Genomic DNA, 25,705 nt, shown 5'->3' with positions numbered 1-25,705 from the left:
TTGGATGCCTTGACTCGTTTGGAAAGGTGAGTTACTAATGCCGCTTTTGTTTGCAAAGACGTATTATCTGATAAAGATGAGGGTATGCATAATGCTTTTTAAATCAAATATTTCAACATATTACAAGAATTTTAATTAGATTTTAATTTGAAACTGATAGATCTAAGAGCTGGACCTTGCACAAAATGTTTGTGGTGACGCTGTGTATCTTGGGCTTGCTCCATATGAGCACTGCCTGCAGTTTGGTGAGTTTGATTTCAATACATTTGCATTATTATAGTGAGCAAAATGTGATTTTTATACTACAGAACAAGCTATTTTAAAAATGTTTTGGTCTAAGGATTTATGCTTAAATTCTTTCATTAGTTTTGAAGACAAATTTATTTTTGCCAACGTATGAATTCCGTTACAAAACCAACATTTTATTAGATTAATTTATTGCTTTAAATGGAATAGTTGGACTTGAGGGAAAAGTGCCCAGCATACATGGGAACTCCTTTGACACTGTTTAAAAAGCATCCTTGAAGCTAAAGATATTTGTTTTGATTTGTTTAACATTTCTGGTCATTACATAACTCCTACACTTTAATGACTCATTTCATAGTTTTGATGACTTTTACTACTTTACCACATTTTATAATATTAGTAAAGAAAGAATAAGTACTGTAGATGTGTCCAAACTTTAGACTGGTTGTGTACTGTATATGAATTAATAAAGTACTTTAAGTATTTTATATATATGTTTTTAGAATAAAAAAGAGAATACTAAATGAATTAAAATAAATAAACAAACAGAATGCCCATTATTATATATGTAAATTTAAGCTTTGATTAAATTCTCCTATAAACAATGCATCTAACATCTAATATCTTTTGCATGAATGGATGCGTCATTCCTGCTGTGGGGTTTACAGCCAGGTAAGCACTTAACAACACACCACCACGCTGCGTAAAATCCTGCTCGCACATTAATATGCATTATCTGATACAACCTCACACATATTATTTTGCTTCATAACTTCACAGGTGTCTGTACGGACCAGACTTCAGTTCAGCAGGAGATTGTGAATGTGCACAATGCCTTCAGAAGGGCTGTGACGCCAGCGGCCAGCAACATGCTGAAAATGGTGAACTCTCTTATAATTTATATTTACGTTTTAATGCATTTAAGTGAATTACTGCTTTAGTGTCAAATGCTTAAAGGAGTTATGTGACAGGGTGAATCTCACGAAACCTGTCAAGAACATGTCCGGGTCATGTTTATCAATTAATACATTTTAAGTATTCTTTGCAAGTAACAGAAAAACAACAACAACATTGCAATTCACAGTAGAACACACAGAAACATTAAAGTAATAAGAAACTGGGGTGCGCGGGGTCTGCTTGATTGTCATGACCACAATATCTTATAATAGCTCAATTTTCTTCATGCAAAATATAATTTCTAACTGTTTTCTTTTGATTTTGGTGTGAAATGTGACCTGGATATGTTCTTGACAGGTTTTGTGAGATTCACCCAGTCACATAACTGTATTTACAGCACGTAATAATTCACTAAAATGCATGTTTCGCCTGAAAACTTGTTTTCAGAGCTGGAGTCAGGCAGCGGCAGATTCTGCTCAGGATTGGATTGATCAGTGTAACATGACACATGGTCCAGCAAGCACCCGTATGATTAACGGTATGTTACCTGCAATGTAAAAAATTGCCAGGATTTTACAAGGTTTAACAGTAATTTCTTACCATAAAATACTGTATTCAGAATTTTACTGTAAAATTAATGCAGGCTAGGTCAGGTTGTTGTGTTATAACACAACAAATTACTGTGGAAAAAAGAAAATACAATATCTCACTGCATTGTGGGATAATAGTGTTTCATTTGAAGTCACCTTTATAGTGTTTAGTGTTCCCTTTGGATGGGAACTTTGACTTATGTTGAATTAATTTTCTTCCAGCTGATGCAATTGTGTTTAAACCCACAATTTATTGCACTGCGATGTATGGAGAAAATAATTTCAATTTAATGACTGATTCTATTTCTAGCCATGTTGTGGAGGCTACATTGTATAATGTAACTGAAAGTAAAGAAAAACTATCATGTCAAATATAAAAAGAAGGAGAGATGTTTGCAGTGCTAGTCTATGATATGATTGGTTTTATCTCTCATATGTCAATCAGGCACGCACTGAATTCAGCATTCAGCATATAAAACTCAACGATGGTGACAATTAACAAACACTGTAGATAAAAATACACAGATGATCGTGATTCTTCAACTCAGCATTGCTACAGTACATTACAGTAATTTCTTGGACCTGTTCATTGTGAAGTCACAGTACACAGTTGTCTTTTAATTGTAATAAATTGTAGAAATACTACTGTAAAATATACTGTGAAAGTCATGGAAATAGTAGCCAGGAATTTACTGTAAACTCACTCTAAAATATTTTACAGTGTGCAATCAAAGCAATATAGCAATAAGAAAACTTCTCTATAGTCTTAATATTTACACTGTTTTGTGTAACTGTGTATGTTAAAGGAATGTTCCAGGCTCAGTACAAGCCTATCGACAGAATTTTTGTTTACCACAAAATGTTTTATATATATATATATTGATTTGTCTATCATTGAAAAAACAAAAGGGAAAAAAGGGAAAAAAGAGTAAAAAAATAGTGGTTTCAATGGAAGTCTGTGGGACCAGCGTTCTGGAGGGTTTTAGAGTAGAAATGTGAAGCTCATAGATTTGTCAAAGCACCTGGATTAATCAGTAAAAAACATATATTGTTTGAGCTGCTACAGTTGTGTGTGTGTGTGTGTGTGTATATATATATATATATATATATATATATATATATATATATATATATATATACTGTATACACAGTATATACGGTATATATACGTTTATATATTTATATATAAATTTATATATATATATATATATATCACACACACACACACACACACACACACAGTATATACTGTATATATTGGTCTAGATATTTATTTATATATAAATTCATATATATATATATATATATATATATATATATATATACTGTATACACAGTATATATGGTATATATACGTTTAGATATATATATATATATATATATATATATATATATATATATATATATATATATATATATATATATATATATATATATATAATGAACTTCCATTTTAAGTGCATGGCTGATTTTTGCTTTAATTTCTAAACTATTAAAAAGAAATTCTGTGGTAATTATGTCACAAATGATATCAATAGAGCTTATGCTCAGTAAGAAAATACCCCGTTTCCGTCAAACATGCAGTTCATGTACTAGTTTTTTTATTTGATATAAAGCTCCTTTTTAAATATGCTAATTCTGTCAGCATTTTCTCACCCTCATGTTGTTCCAAACTGGTGGAACACCAAAGAAGAAGTTTAGCAGGAAGTCTAATCTGCATTCTTTTTAAACATTAAAAGTGGATAGTAACCAGGGGCTGTCATTATGAGTCAACACAAGTCACCATTCATGATAATTTTGCACCATAAATCCATCATAAGATTAGTCTTACTTTCATAAAAGTAATAATAAAAATATTATGACTTGTGCACTATTTTCAAGATAGCTCTCTGTGAGGAACAGATGGAAATGTAAATAATTATTCACTGAAAATCTAGCTTGACAGCCCTGGTCACCATTCACTTTCATTTTATGAAAAAGAGCAGCTTAAACAACTCCTTTTGTGATACATATCTCCTTTTGTGTCCCATGGTAGAAAGACAGTCATATGGGTTTGGGACAACATAAGAGTTAGAACATTATCTAAGCATTTCTCTTTTTGGGGGTGAACTATCCCTTTAAATTTCTCTCTCTGATGGACAGGATACGAGTTGGGTGAAAATCTCTTCAAGGCATCCGCTGTCTATCAGTGGACTGATGTAGTAACTGCCTGGCACAGCGAAGTCAACAATTATGAATATGCATATGGATCCATCAATGGTCAACACACTGGACATTACACACAGGTGATAATACCTTAAAATAATTAACAGATGAAGGGTGCAATTTCTGTGGCACAAAACGGAATTGCAATCTGTTTTGTGTGAGGCAAGCAGCCAGTTTGAGACTATTGAAAATGTGGGAAACCAGTTTAAAAACAGTGATTGTTTTTGCAATTCCCTTTGATGCCACTAGTGGTGAAGAAAGTACACACTTCATCTTTAAATACCTCTGATTAAATAAGACTAAAGTCACTTTTACTGTATTGATTGGCACTATTTATAGAGGTTTATGATTTTAAATTTAAAGTAATGCTTCTCTTTATGTAAATCTTCAAAGGTGGTGTGGTACAGCTCATACCAGGTCGGATGTGCCGTGGCTGAATGTGGAAGCTTCTACTTCTATGGATGCCATTATTACCGCTCGTACGTTGCTCCACCCATTCTCTCAATATTGACAAGTTGATTTCACTCTGTTTTGTTTCTGAATGTAACACAGCTAAGTCAAAAGTTTGTTACTCGTTCATTTCAGAGGAAATTTCAGAAACGTACCACCATACTCACTGGGCAATCCTTGCACTGACTGCCCAAACAATTGCGAAGACAACCTTTGCAGTAAGTGCATTTCAGTTCTTAGTACAATGTTGCAAAACTGTCATGAAAAGCGACTTGTGCTGACTCACGATCGCAGTTTGCATTACTAAGTGTTCTTACTTCGTAATAAAATGAAAGATATATTACTTCATTGACTTTCAATTCTCTCTTTTTCTTCTAGCTAATCCTTGTCCATATATCAACAAATACATCAACTGTGCCGCCTTAAAAGAAAAGGCAACATGCGACAACTACTTTGTGAGCAAATGGTGTCCTGCTAGCTGTCAATGTGACGACAAAATCGTCCCCGTCGCAAGAAAATGAGTCTCTTATTGCCATTTTCCATGAAACACTGCCATATTTTTTAACATTTCAGTCAATCTGATGTTAAAATCTGTTTATCTGTAGCGTCTCTTTCCTATAATGTGAAATTTGTGCATCCTATAGCACACAAATCATGTATTTCTTTCTACAGTATGTAGATAACCTCAAATATGACTACATTTCCTGCAACATTTCCTGAGTGCATTTCCTGATGTTTATTACAACAGAACATTTCATGCCATGACACTGAAACATGAACAAGGAAACAGTGATTTGACAAGACTATGTAAAAATCCAGTTTCATTTACTATCAACACTGTTTTGTATTTATATTACCTCTTTTTCAGTAAAACTTACATAACAAAATATAAGTAAAAACCATTTGTGTTTTCTAAGCCTTATAAACCCTGACACTGAAAATAAAATCAGCTGAAAGCACAAATGAAAGCACAGAATAAAGACTACTGCCACCCAGACACTGTATTTATAGTATATATACATTTACTGTAGTTCTCTTGCCAAAATGGTCATTTCTATGGAAGTATATTAATGACAAATGCCTTAAAAACAAAAAGCACACTGAATTGCACTAATTGAAAAATAAACAGATTGCATTAACAGTACTTGCATTTTCGGGGGATGCAATGTCATATGGTTGTATATTTAAACTGAATATTTCAATTGAAAACACTTCATCATTAAAATGTTTATTTTTTATGATACATTTTTGTGTGAAATGTTATCAATTTAAATATTCACAGTTTAAATATACAAGCATATGAAACTGCATGCCCCAAAAAATTCAAGCACCGTTAATGCAATGCATTTCTTTTCCAGTAAGCACAATTCAGTGTGCTTTTTGCTAAAAACATTTGTCATTAATATACTTCCATAATTTCCACCCTAATCTTACATTTTGCATAACTAATTAGCATAATCTGCAAAGTGATTTTAGGCCAAATCATAAGGGTCCACAGATCCATATGTACCCTTAATAAAGCAATATAGAATAAGAGGCCAGCTATTTGTGAAAAGTGCTTAATATTTTTATATAGTAACCATTCAATCAAATTAAGGACACAAACTTTCATCAAAACATTCTTTATTAAGAATATAATTCATTAATCCCCCCCCCCCCCCCCCGACATGTAAACAACAACAGAATGAAAATTAAACACATACAATAGCTAGGTCAACAGGTGTTCTGTATCATAGTCACTATAATGTGTATTTTAGCACAGCTAGAACACTTTTGACCAATCAGCATCCAGGAATGGAACATTGATTCTAATACAGAAAAATATGCCTTCACCGATAGTTGTGTATAGGAACTTTCACCTGCATTCTGTCAATAGATGGTCATCTGTTTTGAACTACCTTGGCTGAACTTGACAATAAACAACAACATTATGTTTATTTAGCTTAACACACATCACTTTACTACAATTGTCATCTTCTACATTTTTGAGGGGATTTTCTCCCCTTTTCTCCCCAATTTGGAATGCCCAATTCCCAATGCGCTCCAGGTCCTCGTGGTGGCGTAGTGACTCGCCTCAATTTGGGTGACGGAGGACGAATCTCAGTTGCCTCTGCCTCTGAGACGTCAGTCCACTCATTTTATCACGTGGCTTGTTGAGCGCCTTACCGCGGAGACCTAGTGCACGTGGTGGCTCACGCTATTCTCCGCGGCATCTGCGCACAACTCACCACGCACCCCACCGAGAGCAAGAACCATATTATAGCGACCACAAGGAGGTTAACCCAACGTGACTCTACCCACCCTAGCAACCGGGCCAATTGGTTGCTATGGAAGCCTGATTGGAGTCACTCAGCACGCCCTGGATTCGAACTTGCGACTCCAGGTGTGGTAGTCAGTGTCTTTACTTGCTGAGCTACCCAGGCGCCCGTCATCTTCTATTTTAATGTATTTTAATGATAAGGGAAATAGCGAGGCGATTCTCGTGTAATGGCCCACGAGGGAAAATAAGGAGCTGCACACTGTTCAGAAGGTAATCCTCCGGTTGCTGAAAATCTTGTGCGAGTCACACGTGATATTTGGAGTCCTACAGAAACCCTACACTTACCCCTATACCTTAACCTAACCTTAACCCTACCCCTAAATCTAACCATAACCCCTTGTTTACAGCGAATGAGACTCTCACAAGACTTTGACTGCTGGAGGTTTACCTTGCAGACACAGCCAAATTATAGCTACTCCAAGGAATAAATGTAGTGAACTCCAGTTCGAAAAACAGCATCTTTCTTATTCTCTTTTAATTATAATATATGCAGTTTTTATGACCTTATAATAATTGAGAGGCTACATGGAATATTTGTAGTTTTAACATTTTATTTTTGACACTGCATGACTATTTAGGTGAACAGCAAAAAACAAAAAGGTAATTAAAAAAACACAATACACTTTTATATATATATATATATATATATATATATATATATATATATATATATATATATATATATATATATACACACACACACACACACACTATCGGTCAAAAGTTTTGAAACACTTACTCATTCTTTATTATAATTTTTTTCTTCACATTTTAGAATAATAGTAAAGTCATCAAAACTATGGAATAACATAAATGGAACTATGGGAATTATGTTGTGACTAAACAAAATCCAAAATAAATCAAAACTGTGTTATATTTTAGCATCTTCAAAGTAGTCACTCTTTGCCTAGAATTTGCAGACATGTACTCTTGACATTTTCTCAACCAACTTCTTGAGGTATCACCCTGGGATGCTTTTTAAACAGTATTGAAGGAGTTCTCATCTATGTTGGGCACTTACTGGCTGCTTTTCTTTATTATTTGGTCCAAGTCATCAATTTCAAACACTTTTTTTTTTTTTATTAAATTCTTGTTTTACAATGAAATAAATGAATATGGTGGCAAAATTATATTTCTGTCTACAAAACTAATTTTAAACATTTAAGCATACACCTTCAGATCAAAAGATTTTTAAGATCATGAGAAACATTTCAGTCAAGTGTTTCAAAACTTTTGACCGGTAGTGTGTGTGTATATATATATATATTCAGCCATATAGTTAAAAAAAAAAATTGAAATAAAGATAACAAATTTTATTTCAATATCCAGCAAATAATAATTAGCTACAGGCACATTTTGTTCACGTCTTTCCAGTGCAGAAAGTACAACATATTTCCTGATTCCTGAACATTTTTGTAATACATTGAGTTTACAGCAGGTGCCTCTGTTGTACAGTACTTGAAATGAAACAGCACAAACGTTTTATACTTCCTGTCTATGAGTAGTTGAATACTCATCTGTCCTTTCAAATAATGACACTGCTTAAATGTGCTGAGAATATTAAAATAAACCATTGCACATCCGTGTCTGCTCTGTGTCCTGTGAGCTTGAGTGCAACTTTCACCTTCTTGAACTCAACTTGTTGAAATGTGCATGTCATGTGCACTGAAACACAATGCAAAGAGGCGGCCTTTATTTTTCAGGGCGGTCAAATGACAAATACAGCTTTCATGTGCCAGACGCAACAGTATTTGATGTGGATTTGGAGTTGTGTGGTGTGCCATTCAGAATTGAACTGAGAATGCCTTTCCAATTCATTTCCTGAATGCTAATTGAGGTAGCAAACATGATGCAGAGTTTCAGTTTAAGGAGGAAGAATTAAAATGAATAGAAATTCATACAACAGCTGTAATTGTAAAGTAGTTTTCAATTATACATTTTTCTTAATACATATAACATTAGATGATATTGATTATCAGTGTTTAAAAAAACATTATCGTTTGGAATTCTGATAAATGTTTATTAATTGTTAGTACACTTGTGTGTCTTTTTATAAATTAAAAATGCAATAAAAAATTAACAAAAACTATTATTTTATAACATGAATGACACTTTTAGAGCTTATGGCTTAAAAGCTTTATTTAGCCTGTGATAAATATTTTTTACATCAAAGTTGATTTTATAGGCTTAAAAAGGGAACGCTATTGTCTCCTTACCATCCAAAAGTGACTGCAATAGTAAAAATCGTTATTATTATTGTATAATCTGTATTTTCTGAATATACTGTGACTTTGATAAGATGATAAATTGAATGCTCTTTAGGACTTAAGCTTGCTTAATCTCTTCATAGTTGTTGGCGTAGATTCAATACATTAAGAAATGATTTTTCAGCACATTTGTGATGCGTTGTGCAACAGATATCTGTCTGGACATGCATGCATCTTCATTTAAAAATTCTGCGTCCAAAAACGAATGTACGATGTGCTAAGTTTTGCTTTATTTAATAGGACCTGATGTTATTGTTATTATTTATTACATAATTATTTAATCTGTGGCTTTGATTCCTAATTAAGTGTGGTAGTGAAATGCTTTTTAGCATCCAGGCTGAATTATATTAACTACACGACTTAAGCTTGCTTAATAAGTGGTGCTATTGCTACAGAATTGCTCAACTGAATGAACCTCTAACCCTTAGTATTAAACATTGGCACATACCTCTTCTTGCACCATTGGTGCTATGGACAAAAATTATAATCTTTTTTATGCAATTAGACTGAGAAAAAAAAAAAAAAAAAATCCCATCTACTTACATTGAAGAAGGGACCCCAAGCCATATCTAGGAACCAGAATATCATAGGACCAGAAAGAAATAACAGCATAGATAGAGAAGCAACACACTAAAGACTCCTCAGAACACCTAAGAAACTGTATAGCAATGCCCTGGCAACCACCAAAATCACACCAGCAATGACACCTTGCTCATAATGTCTTAGGAAAGTTGTCAGGGGAACTCCAATATTGTGTGTGGCAACTTTTGCATAAGCAAGCACCACTCTATAGTCTTTTAAAATTTGTTGAGGAGATTTCATGCACCAAGAATTGATATTTCAACAAATACAGTTGAAGTCAGTTTACACACACCTTAGACAAATACATTTAAACTCAGTTTTTCACAATTCCTGACATTTAATCATAGTAAACATTCCCTGTCTTAGGTCAGTTAGGATCACTACTTTATTTTAAGAATGTGAAATGTCAGAATAATAGTAGAGAGAATGATTTATTTCAGCTTTTATTTCTTTCATCACATTCCCAGTGGGTCAGAAGTTTACATACACTTTGTTAGTATTTGGTAGCATTGCCTTTAAATTGTTCAACTTGGGTAGCCTTCCACAAGCTTTTCACTATAAGTTGCTGGAATTTTGTCCCATTCCTCCAGACAGAACTGGTGTAACTGAGTCAGGTTTGTAGGCCTCCTGCTCGCACACGCTTTTTCAGTTCTGCCCACAAATTTTCTATCGTATTGAGGTCAGGGCTTTGTGATGGCCACTCCAATACCTTGACTTTTTTGTCCTGAAGCCATTTTGCCACAACTTTGGATGTATGCTTGGGGTCATTGTCCATTTGGAAGACCCATTTGTGACCTAGCTTTAACTTCCTGGCTTATGTCTTGACATGTTGCTTCAATATATCCACATAATTTTCCTTCCTCATGATGCCATCTATTTTGTGAAGTGCACCAGTCCTTCCTGCAGCAAAGCACCCCCACAACATGATGCTGCCACCCCCATGCTTCACGGTTGGGATGGTGTTCTTCGGCTTGCAAGCCACACCCTTTTTCCTCCAAACATAATGATGGTCATTATGGCCATTTTGTTTCATCAGACCAGAAGACATTTCTCCAAAAAGTAAGATCTTTGTCCCCGTGTGCACTTTCAAACTGTAGTCTGGCTTTTTTATGCCAGTTTTGGAGCAGTGGCTTCTTCCTCGCTGAGCAGCCTTTCAGGTTATGTCGATATAGGATTGTTTTACTGTGGATATAGATACTTGTCTACCTGTTTACTCCAACATCTTCACAAGGTCCTTTCCTGTTGTTCTGGGATTGATTTGCAGTTTCCGCACCAAACTACATTCATCTCTAGGAGAGATAATGTGTCTCCCTCCTGAGTGGTATGATGGCTGCGTGGTCACATGGTGTTTATACTTGCGTCCTATTGTTTGTACAGATGAACCTTCAGGCATTTGGAAATTGCTCCCAAGGATGAACCAGACTTGTGGAGGTCCACAATTTTTTTTTCTGAGGTCTTGGCTGTTTTCTTTTGATTTTCCTATGATGTCAAGCAAAGAGGCACTGAATTTGAAGGTAGGCCTTAAAATACATCCACAGGTACACCTCCAATTGATTCCTATCAGAAGCTAATTGGCTAATTTCCTAAAGGCTTGACATCATTTTCTGGAATTTTCCAAGCTGCTTACAGGCACAGTTAACTTCTTGTAAACTTCTGGAATTGTGATATAGACAATTGAAAGTGAATCAATCTGTCAGTGAACAATTGTTGGAAAAATGACTTGTGTCATGCACAAAGTAGATGTCCTAAACGATTTCAAAACTATAGTTTGCTAATATGAAATCTGTGGAGTGGTTAAAAAATGAGTTTTAATGACTTCAACCTACGTGTATGTATCTGACATACTAAGCAACAGCTACAAGTTGTGACCGTATCTGTCTTGACATGCATGCACTTCCACGTTCAGCCAACAAAAATCTGATGCACACTACAGCGCACATAGCCTTAGTACGGGCGTATTGTGGGAAACTAATGTGCCTCGGTTGTGTTTCTGAGCGACGGCAGAGTATTATTTTGATGTGATGTGAGTTCAGCAGGTGGCAGTGTCTATCAGAGCGGCTCAACAATGAGACTTGCAACATTGTATCGTTGCAACATTGTTACATTCGAACGTCCGAACACCGCGCGTGGAGACACAATGTATCGAGCCCGACAGATGCTGCCGCGCGACAACACTGATGCGAATTAAACCTGGAATATGGCACACCAATTCTCTCTAACGTCTCTTCGAGTGCTCCAATCGCGCAATACTCGAACCGACAGTTAATACCGCCAGGCACAGGGTGCTGTGTGCGCGTATACGGGGCTCATGGCGGAGTTTGTCGTCGAGAACTGCGGGGTATCATCGCCTAACGGCGGCGGGAAGTCTACCCAGCCCGGCGATGAGGCGGACGGCAGAGATCCGTGCGAGGTGTCGGTCTCAAACGGGGACTGTGGACTGTGCGGAGCCGAGAACCAAGGGCTCGAGACGGCCACGTCTGTCGTGTTGGACGGTAAAGCTGGAATGCCACGGAAGACCAGCATTATAAAGGTAAACTACCAATTCAGTACGCTATTAAAGGCTTAATGTGGCATATCAAACCTCGCCCTGATACATATTCAGTATAATTGGGTACCCCATCCCAGGGGCGTAGATTCCTGGGGGGATGTGGGGAGGTAACCAATTACACCCCCCCCCAATAGTAATACCATGATCAATGGAAACATATTCCACGCAATACAGTGATCGTGGGTATCATGAGCTAGTGGTTACTACATACATATTTAGCAATCATATACCATGATTGTGATGAAAAAAGCTATTAAGGGCTCTAGTTGCATACATTTGTGAAGCATAAGTTCATAATGAGGTCACTGAATGTGTATTGTTGTTATTTAGAGGTTGCACGCAGTGTACAAATGTTTTGTCAGTTAATCTAAACATGTATTTCCTGTGGCAATATCTCAATGCACTGGTCACAAGGATTATTAAAATAAATATTTCACCCAAACATGGAAAGTGGCGTAATTTAGCTACTCACCCTCATGTCGTCTTAATACTGAATGACTTTCTTTCCTTAGTGGAACACAAAAGATTAATTTTTGAAGGATTTCCTGGCCGCTCTTGTCCATATAATGAAAGTGAATGGGAACTGGGATTATCAAGCTCCTAAAAATGACATTATAGCACTATTAAAGTATCACAAAAGTAGTCCACACAGTAGTTCTTTTCAAACCACACAACATTTTGGAATGTTTGGAACAACATGAGGGTGAGTAAGTAATGTCAATTTATATTTATGGGTGAACTATTCCTTTAAAACGACTGAACTAACATACATTACAGTAGGTTACACATACGGACGTCATTTTTTATGGGTCGAAAATGGTAAATATGTTGTTGTGATACCAACACATTTCCACTTTTCATAATGCAGCTCCTTCTGCAAGGCCACATATCAGTGTGTTTTACAGATATTAGTGAGAGGCAAGGCAAATGAACAGGAGAATAACCTCATCCCAATGAATCTTACAATGTTTACAAGATGGTGACTTTAACATCATATTCTCTCTCTCTTACTGTTTGGATTCAATTCTTGATTTAGTAATTGTTTACTACATTGTTGGGAAATCCTGACCATTTTGCTGTACAAAGCTGTGACAGGAAATATTGCACTACTTCCCCATGCTGACTGTTCTGGCACACACAAAGTCATTTTGTCAGCTCGATCTGAAGAAACTGATTTTAAGTGGCCTGAGTCGAAGTTTACCCAAACAGACGGACAGATGACAGTTAGGCCTAGATGTAGGTTATATTTGTTTGCTGGCCAAAGCAGTCTGTCCTGTCATACTAAAGCACATTTTGCAGCTTTTAAACAACCTCTTCTTGTAGTCCGATTAAAGGGATAGTTCCCCCAATAATGAAAATTCTGTTGTGATTTAAACACTCTCATGTTGTTCCAAACCAAAACACAAACAGGTAAAGGAGAAGTTAAGCAGAATCACAGCATCAGCCACCATGCACTTTCATTGTATGGACAAAAATGATGCAGTGAAAGTGAATGGTGACTGAGGCTAACATGCTAACATCTCATTTTGTGATCCACGGAAGAAAGACATTACGGGTTTGGAACGACATGAGAGTGACTAAATCATGACAGAGTTTTCATTTTTGGATGAACTGTTCCTTGAAGCTTTGGTGTCTCATCACTTGCATTTTTTGTTGAAATCTCTGGTCAAAGACCTGTGTCGAAGCGAGCACAAAGCATGTTTGAGGGCTTGTGTAGAAGAGAGTTTAGACGTCGAAGAGGAAATGCTTTCTCTCATCTGAATTAGTTTCACTTGTTTTCCTGTAGCAAATACGATGTTTCCTGTGGAAAGATTTATCATTTGCTTTTCTGCTCAGTCAAACCATGTGGTTAGAACAATCATAGACTGTCACAAGAAAACCACAAAAACGTTTTGACATGGCAGGAGTTTTGGGTCAAAAACAACCTGTGTTGGCATAAAGATATTCCATTTTAGATTAAATAGAAAAATAATACGTAAAATAATAAAGACTAAATAACATAAGACTTCAATGCACACAGAAAAAAAAACAAAAAACAAACAAATTGTGGTAAAAGAAATATAGCAGAAACCATAAAGAGTACTTTCTACATTATAAGTTAGTTTAAGTGTGAACTTATAAATCTTAAGTAAATTCTACATTTGTACTCAATTCAAGTGTGTAAAAATGAATGCTCTAGCTCAGCGGTGACCAATTAGCGGACTGCGGTCCGGGTCCGGACCCTGGCTTGGTTCCATCCGGATTGCGAGACATCATGACATCGGCTGCCCCATCTCACCGTTTCTACACTTCAAGTGATCGGCGTGACAAAACAACGGAGCTGTGTACAGCACAAGCACTCAGGCATAGAAGGCACTGATCTTTTAGCAGTGTATCCTCGAATAGTTTTCTCCATTGCAGAACACGCTTCTTTTATACCCTTTCGCACTCTGCACGCTTTGCTAGACATGTGGTGCCGTGCTCAGAGTTGCAGACGTGGTTATTTTAATGACAGTAGACCGTAGCGGAGAAATACAGTGAGCAGCAATATACTGTAGATGGATAACGGCATCTTTCACTAAAACACACTGCAGGAAATGAGAATGAAGCAAAGTGAAATCAACTTCATATGTCTGAAATGAATCCGGCCGTTCAGCTAAACCAGGTTTGTGACAGGACAACGTGCTTTCAGGGCACCTTTAAACTATTTTTTGTGATTATTAATCAGATGTCAGTGTCATCATCTCTGGCATAGATGGCAAGGAAAAACAACCAAAAATATGATATTACTAGTAGAATAGTGGAGTTGTCATGAGAAAGTTTGATAATTATTTATATATTATTATTTGATAATCCGACCATTTATAGGCTTACTTAATTTTAGCTAACAGTATTTTTAAGCTTCACTATTGTGATGTACAGTGTTTGTTGTTGGTAGATTTTCACTTTAAGGAAAATATAAAAATGGTCCGTTCAGACTTTTACATTTTCAAAATGTTCTCTCGGGGGGAACCCCTGAACCCTTGTACATTATCTTTCCTTAGTCGCAAGGCCTCCTGTGCCCCTTGGGTATCTAAATATTTTCAAACACAAATATTGGACTGTTGTTATTCAGCTTCAAAACAAACAGTTGATTTTATATTTTTAATATTCATTCAATACAGAACAGTTACGGTAGCATTTTCACTTGAACATGGCTCGGTGCGGCAAATTAAAAATCGTTCTCGGCCAGGAATTCTCGGCATTTTTAGCTAACCATACTCAACCGTTCTCAACCGAGCTGGTGGAATGGTTTTAGTATGTGGCGACTCGTTTAGTGTATCTTAATGATTTAATTATGATGGTTTAACTACTATTGTAACCTTAACCTACATTTAATATACAACACGCCTTATTCGTCAGGGAAGTAGATTACTAGCTCATTTAAATTCAAAATACATCAATATATTCTCATTTACCATTTTCATATAAAACTTAAATAATATTTTGTCAATAAATACGCTTTTTAACTAGTGTGGGAACTTTTCCCTTTCTGCCTGTTTGTGTACGGGTGGCATACACAGTTTAATTGAAAATCCCTGCTCTAGCTTTTAAGTAAACATTATTTATGATTGTTTGTTATATTTACAATGTGTCATCATACATCAATTAGTGCTGTCAGTCGATTATTATTTTATCACGATTAATCACATAATTGTTTTGTAGTTAATCGCAGTAATTAATCAGATATTTTGAAAGTGCTGAAATTTGACACTATAAATCAGGGGTTGGCAACCTATGGCACGCGGAGGGGTAATCACTAGCACGCCAGCAATGGCGAGAGAGGAGTAGACTATATTATTCATATAAATTCCACACCTGCATTCCAGTCTACATCTTGATGTAATCCTTCCTCATGAACACGCAGCATGTTTTCAAAATGTGATGAGACTGCAGTATACCCAACAGACTCATGCAGCGCATGCAAGCCATTCGCGCATCACGAGCCGGCAGCGCATCACTTTCGGTTAATCGCGCAAGTAAATGCGCCTGCTTTGCTCCGGTCTGGCTGCGCGGATGACAGCCTACATTTTGTGTTTCATTTGTTTCTTTTTACATTCAGAATAACATGTAATAAGTAAAATGCCACAATTAATCCTTGAGATTTCCAACCCAGCATACAGGTACACCCTCCTTAAACCATGGTCACATTCAAAATTACATTAAACGATTAAAAGAGAAAACATAAACCCACATCGTGGGGTTCAAAAATCTTTTCCAAGTCAATGTGTTTTGGTGATAGTTAAGACTTGACGTGCTTCTGTGGTAATTAAAATGTACCTTACATGGGCTGAACAATACTTGACATCTGTCGGAAGTCCCATCTGGGCTTGTTTTGTACATTAAATAGCGTTGCGAGGTCCTTTCAGTGTGCGTCATTGTAATGACTCTGGGTGGACACATTACAAAGGTTCCGCCCTTCCAACAAGTGTTTATGCTGGTTTATGTTTTATTAACATTAAATGTGTTAATCGTGATTAAGAAAAATTAACGCGTTATACTTTTTTAATTAATCGCACGCGTTAACGCGTTAATTCCGACAGCTCTAGTATCAGTCCTGAGGTAGAAAACTTGGTCATATTTTTTTCGCTAATTTGAGTAAATATCAAAGATAAATAAAATAAGGAAATTTTAATTAACATTTTTAAGCTAGCCATCCCAGCATGCACCGTGCTGAATAATTAATGAGCATTGGTTTCACTCACTGTTTGCAAGTTTATTTACACCGTTTTTATTGTTGATTTTGTTGTTACTTTTGGTAATTTCTTATTTTGTGAAGTTTGAAGTTAATTTTCTACTCAAAATTACCCATTCATGATCTTGTTTCTATTGCCAGTAATAAAAGGTTGTGTTGTCAAATAGATAACATCGCATACTTTTAGATTTCCTATGAAATGCTTCCGTATATCATGTGGTACATGATTAAGTGTTCATAAATTATGTAAATACTGTATGTAAAATGTTCTAAAAAAAAGTCATTTAAATTTTACAAATTGTATTTAAGTACCATGTACATCAGATTTTTAAGTAAAAGTTACTGTATTAACTGAAATGTTTAAGTAAAATTTACTCACTTTAAAACTTAAAACTTAAAAAAACTGTGTGCAAAATAAAAAAAAATTTTTGTGTATGTGTCTATACAGAAATTGGCTTTCAAAAATATACCTATCCTAAGAAATATTTACTAGAGTAAAAAGTGTGACAGCTAGCATTGGTCTCCACTACAAACTTTTGAGAAATTGGAATTGAAGCCTTTAGCCAAAACTACGGAGATGTTTCTCTTGTGTCACTGATAGTGCTGAACTTTGAAACTCACTCCAGCAGCAGATAGGCTATATGGTGACGCTATTGACATTTGTGTCTTGTCCAGGAAAGCTCTGACTGATCTTTGGTCTCACAAAAGCCTGTTGGGATGATTAGAACAAAGTAGAGCCTATATCATTCTTCTGCAAGTTCCTCTATAGTTCCAATTTCTGTAAACCATTCAAGGACATTTGCTGCTTTTCTTAAAGGGATAGTGAATGAAAATTTGATTGAAAACCATAAATAAAAATTATGTAATTTACCAAATTGTTGTTCCAAACATGTATGGCTTACTTTTTTCTGTGGAACCCTTGAGTGGAGGGGAAGAATATCAATAATAATGATAAAAAAAAAACAACAACAAAAAAACGTATATATTCTTGTTGCACTCTAATCTCTGTCTTGGATAGTATTTTTCTGATGCAGTTAAAACTTTGTAATGCAGCACTTTTTGTACTACTGTCTCCTTAAAATGAATCACTTGTGTTGTGTTCTTCTTCTTTTTGTAAGTCGCTTTGGATAAAAGTGTCTGCCAAATGAATAAATGTAAATGTGAATGTAAATATTAGTGAAAAGTAACTTAAATTTCTGTCTGTTTCCCGCTCAATGTTGTCTGAATACTACTGAGCCCCTTCGAAGACTGGGAGGGGATTTATTTATGTATTTATAGTTTTGCATTTACTTTCAAAAAGTTTTATGTTCCTGCACAATAGTTTTGCGTTCCCTCACAATAAGTTTTAGGTTCCTTCACAATACGTTATAAGTTCCCTCGCAATATGTTTTATGGTCCCTCGCAGTAGTTTGTGTTCCCTTGCGATATTTTGTGTTTCTTTGGAATAGTTTTGGGTTCCATCAAAAGAAGTTTGGCGTTCCCTCGCAATAGTTTTTTCGTTCCATCTAAAGACACTTTTACATTCCCTCACAATAATAGTTTTGTGTTGCCTCCTAATACGTTTCGTGTTCCCTCATAATAAGTTTAGCGTTTCCTCGCAATGGTTTTTGCGTTCCCTTGCAATCTGTTTTGTGTTCTCTCACTATAGTTTGCATTGTCAAAATATGTTTCGTGTTCCCTCGCTACAGTTTGCGTTTCCTCACAATAGTTTGCATTCTCTCACAATAGTTTTGCGTTCTCTTGAAATTGTTGCATTTCCACGCAATTATGGGTATAAAAAATACCATACGTATCCTACAATATGTAGACAAACACATTATAGTGTAATTAAAACCAAAAAGCGCAACACTGAGAGCTCCTCCATGGAGAGGCGGTGCTGAGCGCTCACAGTAAAACAGAGCTTCACACTTACAGTACTTAGGCGAGAAGATCGATGGCAAATGGCAAGTAGATTGTACTGTAGCGGTACAGCTTGTCGAATTTGCCAAACAACTTTGTCATGTCCCGGCGCTGCAGTATAGCAGACATGTCGTTTTATTCACACTGACATAACCACACAAATCTGTGGATTTGTGAGGCAGAAGCATCAGCAGCAAGTTTAACAGCCGCCTCTCCTTGCCGACACTGAGCGTGACATGCACAAAAATATGCTCATAAATTATGAGTCATAACTATAAAAAAAACAGCTTATTCAAAAAACCCGCAATTACATGAGATTGATAATTCTCTGCTTTTAACTTCAAAATGTAAACAGAATTGAGAACAACACTTGTGCGCATTGGATAAGCCGGTAATAATGCCGGTAAAGTTTACATTCAAAGTGAAACGGGGAAGAGGAAAAAAAAAAAAAACGAGCCGATTGGTTTTGCTCAGACGGCTAAAAAATATATATTTTTTTCTCCTCAATTTGGAATGCCCAATTCCCAATGTGCTCTAAGTCCTCGTGGTGGCTTAGTGACTCACCTCAATCCTGGTGGCGGAGGACGAATCTCAGTTGCCTCCGCGTCTGAGACCGTCAATCCGCACATCTTAGTGGCTTGTTGAGCACGTTACTGCGGAGACATAGCGCATGTAGAGGCTTCACGCTGTTCTCCGCGGCATCCATGCTCAACTCACCACGCACCCCACCAAGAGCGAACTACATTATAGTGACCACGAAGAGGTTACCTCATGTGACTCCACCCTCCCTAGCAACCGGGCCAATTTGGTTGCTTAGGAGACCTGGCTGGAGTCACGCAGCACGCCCTGGAATCGAACACGCAACTCCAGGGGTGGTAGTCAGCGTCTTTACTTGCTGAGCCACCCAGGCCCCCACGGCTAAATATTACTGGATTATGTACTGTACATATATAGTAAAGCCAGAGGTCAGGTTACTCTGGAGTGTTTTTTTTTTTTTTTTTTTCACCACAAAATAACATTGAAAGGAGTTTTTTCTTGCTACAGTTAGACAAACTTATTTTCTCAAGAATATATATAAAAAGTTCATATTAGTTTTTCTCATAACAGACAAACAAAATAAATGCAGTGCTGTTGTTTAAGGTACTTTATTGTAGAGCTCTGCTTTTTGTTGCCAATGTCAGAAACTTTGCTCGTATCGTGAGGCTATGCATCGTATTATATCGTATCGTGAAATTTGCGTATCGTTACATGCCTACTCGCAATATGTTTTAAGTTCCCTCGCAATGCGTTTCACATTCCCTCGCAGTAATTTGCATTCCCTTGCAATAGATTGTGTTTCCATGCAATTGTTTGCATTCTCTTAGTAAGTTTTGCTATCCCTCGTAAAAAGTTTTGTTGTTTGCGTTCCATCACAATAAGTTTTGTTTTCCCACATGATAAATTTAGCGTTTTCTCGCAAAAGTTTGCGTTTCCTCACAATAATATTTTCTTCCCTTGCAATTGTTTTGCGTTCTCTTGCAATAAGTTTTACGTTCCCTCGCAATTGTTTTGGGTTATTTTGGATTATTTCGCAACAGCTTTATCCATCCCTTACTAAAATGAACCTTGTTTTACTACAGTAAACATAGTTCAACTATGGTATTTGTAGTAAGACCATATGAACTAAAAAAATATAAACAGTTAAACTACTGTATTTGTACTAAAACTATTACCACAAAATTGACCATGGTTTTACTGGTTGCACTTCATTTTACAGTACTTTCAGTATATTTCAAGTGTACTTACCCAAGAAAGTACTGAGTAATATTAGGTAACTACATGTACTTAATATGGGTTAAGTTTGGGGTTGGGTTTAGTACCTAGTAATTACTGTAGTTGTTGTAATTATATAGTACTGTATGTAAATGTAGAACAGTACTGTAAAATAAAGTGCTACCGTTTACTACAGCTACCATTTTTTAACCATGATATTTGTAGCACAACCATAGTAATAATAAAGGAAAACTACAACTATGGCAATAAAAATTATGATCATTCTGCCCAAAAAATTGTACTACAGTGAAAAAAAGAAAATAAATGCCCATATAAAAATTAACAATGGTTTCACTGGAATAAAACTGCAATCACCATGACTATAGTTACCAGGGTTTTTTTTTTGTTTTGTTTTTTTGGTTGGAACCATGTACCACAAATGAGCACATAATATGTACTACAAATTAACCATATTTTCCCAAGTAAATTAACCATAGTTTTGGTTTTCCTGTATTATTACTATGGTTTTACTACAAATATCATCGTAAAATATACTTTAGTAAAACCATGGTAAAATATTATAGTTCGGTTTTATGACAAACATAGTTGAATTATGGTTACTGTAGTAAAACCATGGTAATTTTGGCAATAATGGTTTTACTACAAATACTAGGGGCTCTATTTTCATGAGTGAGCAAAGACCATGCGCTACTTCTTATCCAATTTTCGTGAGAGTGCTAATTCTAAGTGCAATTTTCATGCCAGTGCAAATGGCCATGGATGGGAGTGTTTGCGCTATATGTGGGTGTATTTGTGCAAACTGTGGGTGTATTGAGTGATAGGTCATAGTGCTAAGACATTTGAAAAGCGGGTCTGTTTTCAGTGCAAAGTCCAAACTCAGTTCCTGCATTTGCAGTTTGGAGAGTTTGTGCGGAAGCAGGGGTGCATTAAGGTACTGTTGGGCCCAGGGGCTTACCCCTCCACAGGGCCCTGCCAGTCTTGTGAGCGGGGGGGTTGGGGGGGTTGTACCATTCCGTGTTTACATTTGCGACTCCCGCTGCACGCATTTATATGCGCGTGCTCCCGTGAACGTTGACAGGGAAGAATAGTCTTCAGCCCAGGTAAGCCCTTGAGTTAATGCCTTGCGCAGAAGCAACAAGCACATGGCCACATATACTCTACACTTAAATTAAAGGGAACATTGCTACACAACATTTTGGAAAATGTGCGTTGACCACCAGGCTATGTCTCCAAGAAGATCCTTAAAGTTAATTTGATATAATGGTAGTTTACCCAAATGCTGCAGAGACTGTTTTACATTTCAAGAAGCATTTTCAGCTCTCAGAAGCAAAATTGGTCAAATAGGACACCACAGAAGCCAGTGCTTTTAAAAGCATAAAACATCAATTTTTTTCCAGAATCACTTTGAGCAAAGAGTAAAAATTTAAAGGTAATTTTCAGCATGGCAAAAAAGCGAATTGAAATGGCCAATTGTTGCAGGTAGCAGATAAAGTCAGTAGTACACATGAATTGCTTCTGAAGGATTGTTGCTGTCCTAAACTGCGGTTTAGTATGTGAGAGTTCTACATTGCTGTCAGAGGATGTGGTTTCAACATTAACGGACATATTCACTTCAGTCTGATAAAGGTCTCTTTGGGGTGTTGGCTACGTTAACGCAGGGACTAGACTTCAAATTTAGAAACTGTAATGAGACTGCACTGCATAGGTTATATGCAAGGTTAGGACAAAATTAGTGCAACAATTTGTAAAGCTGGGCAATTTATCAAATGTTCAAAACATATTCACAATATTAAGTAACATTGTGAAAATCACTTAATGTGCTTTTAAGTTGGCCATGAGGGCGTTTTAAAAAGCATCAGATTTTAAATTTTAGTAGCAAAAAAATGTGTTGGAGTATTCAAATTTCAATACAAGTTAAGCTCAACTGACAGCATTTGGATGGGGCCAATCATTGTTGCAAAAGTACAGCCACAAGATGTAAACAAAATACATTTTAAAATGATTTTAATATGATAAAATACCTAACTAACCTTTTCTGTATAAAGTTACATCCAAATTTGCAACTTTGTCGCCATGATGACATAATGCTTTTATTAAGTTATAAGCTTCACATTTCTGCCTTTAGACCATCCAAAAACTGTCCCCATTCACTTCCATTGTAAGTGTAACCTTGATTTTTGTCTTTTTTAAAGAAAAGGTGGGACGAGTCAAAATATTTTTTGCGGGAGTCAACATTATGCCACACATGCTATCTATTGAGTCAGTTCAAAAATCTCACAGCAAATACATTAATATCAAGATGCATGTCGCATATCATCCTAAAACTGGCTGAAAAATATTGAATTATTTTTTTTAGCTACATTGCCCAGTCATGCTAACATACAAATCTCCTTTTTGAGATGAAAACAATGGCCTGACAGTAATTTAAGGGCAACCCTGTTACTATAGTGAGCTGCTGTGTTTACACTTTGGACATTTGGGAATAAACAGCCTCATGTTGTTCATATAAAATCAAACCATTTTTGAACAACTCCAGCCTTAGTTAAACCACATTTTTCATGCCGACTGATTGCAGGAGCTGTTGTAAGGCCTGCACACATTTGTTAGTTTCACAAGATCTCTGTTTTGTTTCATAAACCTAATAGGTTGACTAAAACAGCACAGTTCAGCACAGTCATGTCATGAAATTGTAGATCAATCAGCAGTTGATATAAGAGATGCCACAGCAGTTTATCACATGCAACCTTAAGAGGCATATATAACATGAATGAACCAGTCAAAATCAAGATGTCATTCATGAAAATAAATTGCATTATACTGTATGCCAAAGTCCATTTGATACAAGTCAGTTCACTTTCAGGGCAGCCATGTTCAAGGCAAAAATCAAGGCAGTATTCATTATGAAGTTAAATTATGGAAAAGTAATGGAAATGTATATTTTGAATATATGTTTTTCTAGTTTTCATCTATTTAGAAATAGGGCTGTCACGATTATGAAATTTGGCTGACGATTAATTGTCAAACAAATAATTGCGATTATGATGATTAATTGTCTCTGTTAGGGCTTTCATGATTAATTGTCATATAAATTGTCATATTTCTTAAGGTGGATGTGTGCTTCATAAACCTTAAGAAGTCATTTTTACATATTTAACTTCAAATTTATAAATCAAATAATAAAATAGGGATATATGATTTATTTTTAAGGCTTTAAATCTATATGAATGACATAAAATATTTTTTAATATCAAAAAGTTTCTAAATACTTAAAATATGTCTGTCTTTTTGGTCAACTTTAGTTTTGGTCAATTTTACATGTACACTGTTGTTTTTGAAACTCATAAAATATATATATATACAGTTGTGCTAAAAAATTTGCATACCCTTGGAGAATTGGTAATATATGTACCATTATTAAAGAAAACATGAGTGAGCAGGCAAAACACATTTCTTTTATTTCTTATGGGATTCATATTCAACTGTAGGTTATAACAGAATGGCACAATCATAAAACCAAACATGGCAACATAGAAAAAAATGAAATGACCCATTCAAAAGTCTGCATACCCTTAGTTCTTAATACTGTGTATTGCCCCCTTTAGCATCAATGACAGTGTGCAGTCTTTTGTAATAGTTGTCCATGAGGCCCCAAATTCTTGCAGGTGGTTTAGCTGCCCATTCGTCTTGGCAAAATGCTTCCAGGTCATGCAAAGTCTTTGGTCGTCTTGCATGAACTGCACGTTTGAGATCTCCCCAGAGTGGCTCGAAGATATTAAGGTCAGGAGACTGTGATGGCCACTCCAGATCCTTCACCTTTTTCTGCTGTAACCACTGGAGGGTCAACTTGGCCTTGTGCTTAGGGTCATTGTCATGCTGGAAAGTCTAAGAGCATCTCATGCGCAGCCTTCATGCAGAAGAATGCAAATTGTCTGCCAGTATTTTCTGATAACATGCTGCATTCATCTTGCCATCAATTTTCACAAGATTCCCCGTGCCTTTAGAGCTCACACACCCCCAAATCATCAGTGAGCCACCACTATGCTTCACAGTGGGGATGGTATACTTTTCACTATAGGCCTTGTTGACCCCTCTCCAAACATAGCGCTTATGGTTGTGACCATAAAGCTCTATTTTGGTCTCATCACTCCAAATTACAGTGTGCCAGAAGCTGTGAGGCATCAAGGTGTTGTCGGGCGTATTGTAAATGGGCTTTTTTGTGGCATTGGTGCAGTAAAGGCTTCTTTCTGGCAACTCAACCATGCAGCTCATTTTTGTTCAAGTATCGTTGTATTGTGCTCCTTGAAACAACCACACCGTCTTTTTTCAGAGCAGCCTGTATTTCTCCTGACGTTACCTGTGGGTTTTTCTTTGTATCCCGAACAATTCTTCTGGCAGTTGTGGCTGAAATCTTTCTTGGTCTACCTGACCTTGGCTTGGTATCAAGAGAATTTTCCACTTCTTAATAAATGATTGAACAGTACTGACTGGCATTTTCAAGGCTTTGGATTTCTTTTTATATCCTTTTCCATCTTTATAAAGTTCCATTACCTTGTTACGCAGGTCTTTTGACAGTTCTTTTCTGCTCCCCATGGCTCAGTATCTAGCCTGCTCAGTGCATCCATGTGAAAGCTAACAAACTCATTGACTATTTATACACAGACACTAATTGCAATTTAAAAAATTAAACTTTAATTGCCATTTAAACCTGTGTGTGTCACCTTGTGTGTCTGTAACAAGGCCAAACATTCAGGGGTATGTAACCTTTTGATCAGGGCCATTTGGGTGATTTCTGTTATCATTATGATTTAAAAAGGAGCCAAACAACTATGTGATAATAAATGGCTTCGTATGATCACTGTCCTTAAATAAAAGACAGTTTTTTTGCATGATCAGTCATATTTTCAAAATCAATGCTAAAATTTCACAATTTCTGCCAGGGTATGCAAACTTTTGAGCACAACTCTATCTATCTATCTATCTATCTATCTATCTATCATATATATATATATATATATATATATATATATATATATATATATATATATACAGGATTGGACTCAAGATGGCACCGAGTATGGCTGCTGCGTTGCGAGCTCCGACACAACGTAGTAGTGTTTTGTTTGTTTTGTTCACAACTTATGTTTTTTGTCTTGGATGTTGTCTGCCTTATTGTCTACGACAGACAAACACTTTTGGACATTGGTTCAGCAATTT

General features: G+C 36.2%; 2 protein-coding genes across 4 annotated transcripts in view; both read left to right on the top strand.

Annotated features, from left to right (window-relative positions):
* On the top strand, window positions 1-5,371 carry LOC127453217 (cysteine-rich venom protein ENH1-like). Of its 2 annotated transcripts, XM_051719462.1 has the most exons (8): window positions 1-26; window positions 161-249; window positions 1,027-1,127; window positions 1,591-1,681; window positions 3,876-4,018; window positions 4,332-4,417; window positions 4,524-4,606; window positions 4,767-5,371. In XM_051719462.1, exons 2-8 carry the CDS (start codon window positions 186-188, stop codon window positions 4,907-4,909), a joined length of 711 nt encoding a protein of 236 aa, XP_051575422.1. In that variant the 5' UTR covers window positions 1-26; window positions 161-185; the 3' UTR covers window positions 4,910-5,371. The 2 variants fall into 2 exon arrangements, with proteins under 2 accessions (XP_051575422.1, XP_051575421.1); XM_051719461.1 differs by lacking the exons at window positions 1-26; window positions 161-249 and adding an exon at window positions 773-918.
* A 6,124-nt stretch (window positions 5,372-11,495) lies between these two features.
* LOC127453086 (inactive phospholipase C-like protein 2) overlaps window positions 11,496-25,705 on the top strand; it is an 89,539-nt gene continuing 75,329 nt past the window's right edge. Inside the window, exon 1 of one of the 2 annotated variants that reach the window (XM_051719149.1) lies at window positions 11,496-12,087. In XM_051719149.1, the coding sequence (XP_051575109.1) occupies window positions 11,866-12,087 (222 nt within the window). In that variant the 5' untranslated portion in view covers window positions 11,496-11,865. The remainder of the gene's footprint in view (window positions 12,088-25,705) is intronic. The other variant, XM_051719148.1, reaches the window with a different exon arrangement.

Source organism: Myxocyprinus asiaticus, chromosome 15, assembly GCF_019703515.2.
Source record: "Myxocyprinus asiaticus isolate MX2 ecotype Aquarium Trade chromosome 15, UBuf_Myxa_2, whole genome shotgun sequence".
Taxonomy (NCBI): Eukaryota; Metazoa; Chordata; class Actinopteri; order Cypriniformes; family Catostomidae; genus Myxocyprinus; species Myxocyprinus asiaticus.
Note: the sequence above shows the minus strand (reverse complement) of the source record. Positions and strands in the feature narration are given on the sequence as shown.

Excerpts from the sequence above, each read along its gene's own strand:
- LOC127453217 (XM_051719462.1), top strand. The coding sequence starts at position 186 with ATGTTTGTGGTGACGCTGTGTATCTTGGGCTTGCTCCATATGAGCACT. Across the intron at positions 1,682-3,875 it reads AAGCACCCGTATGATTAACG|GATACGAGTTGGGTGAAAAT; the intron begins GTATGTTACCTG and ends TCTGATGGACAG. Across the intron at positions 4,607-4,766 it reads TTGCGAAGACAACCTTTGCA|CTAATCCTTGTCCATATATC; the intron begins GTAAGTGCATTT and ends TTTTTCTTCTAG.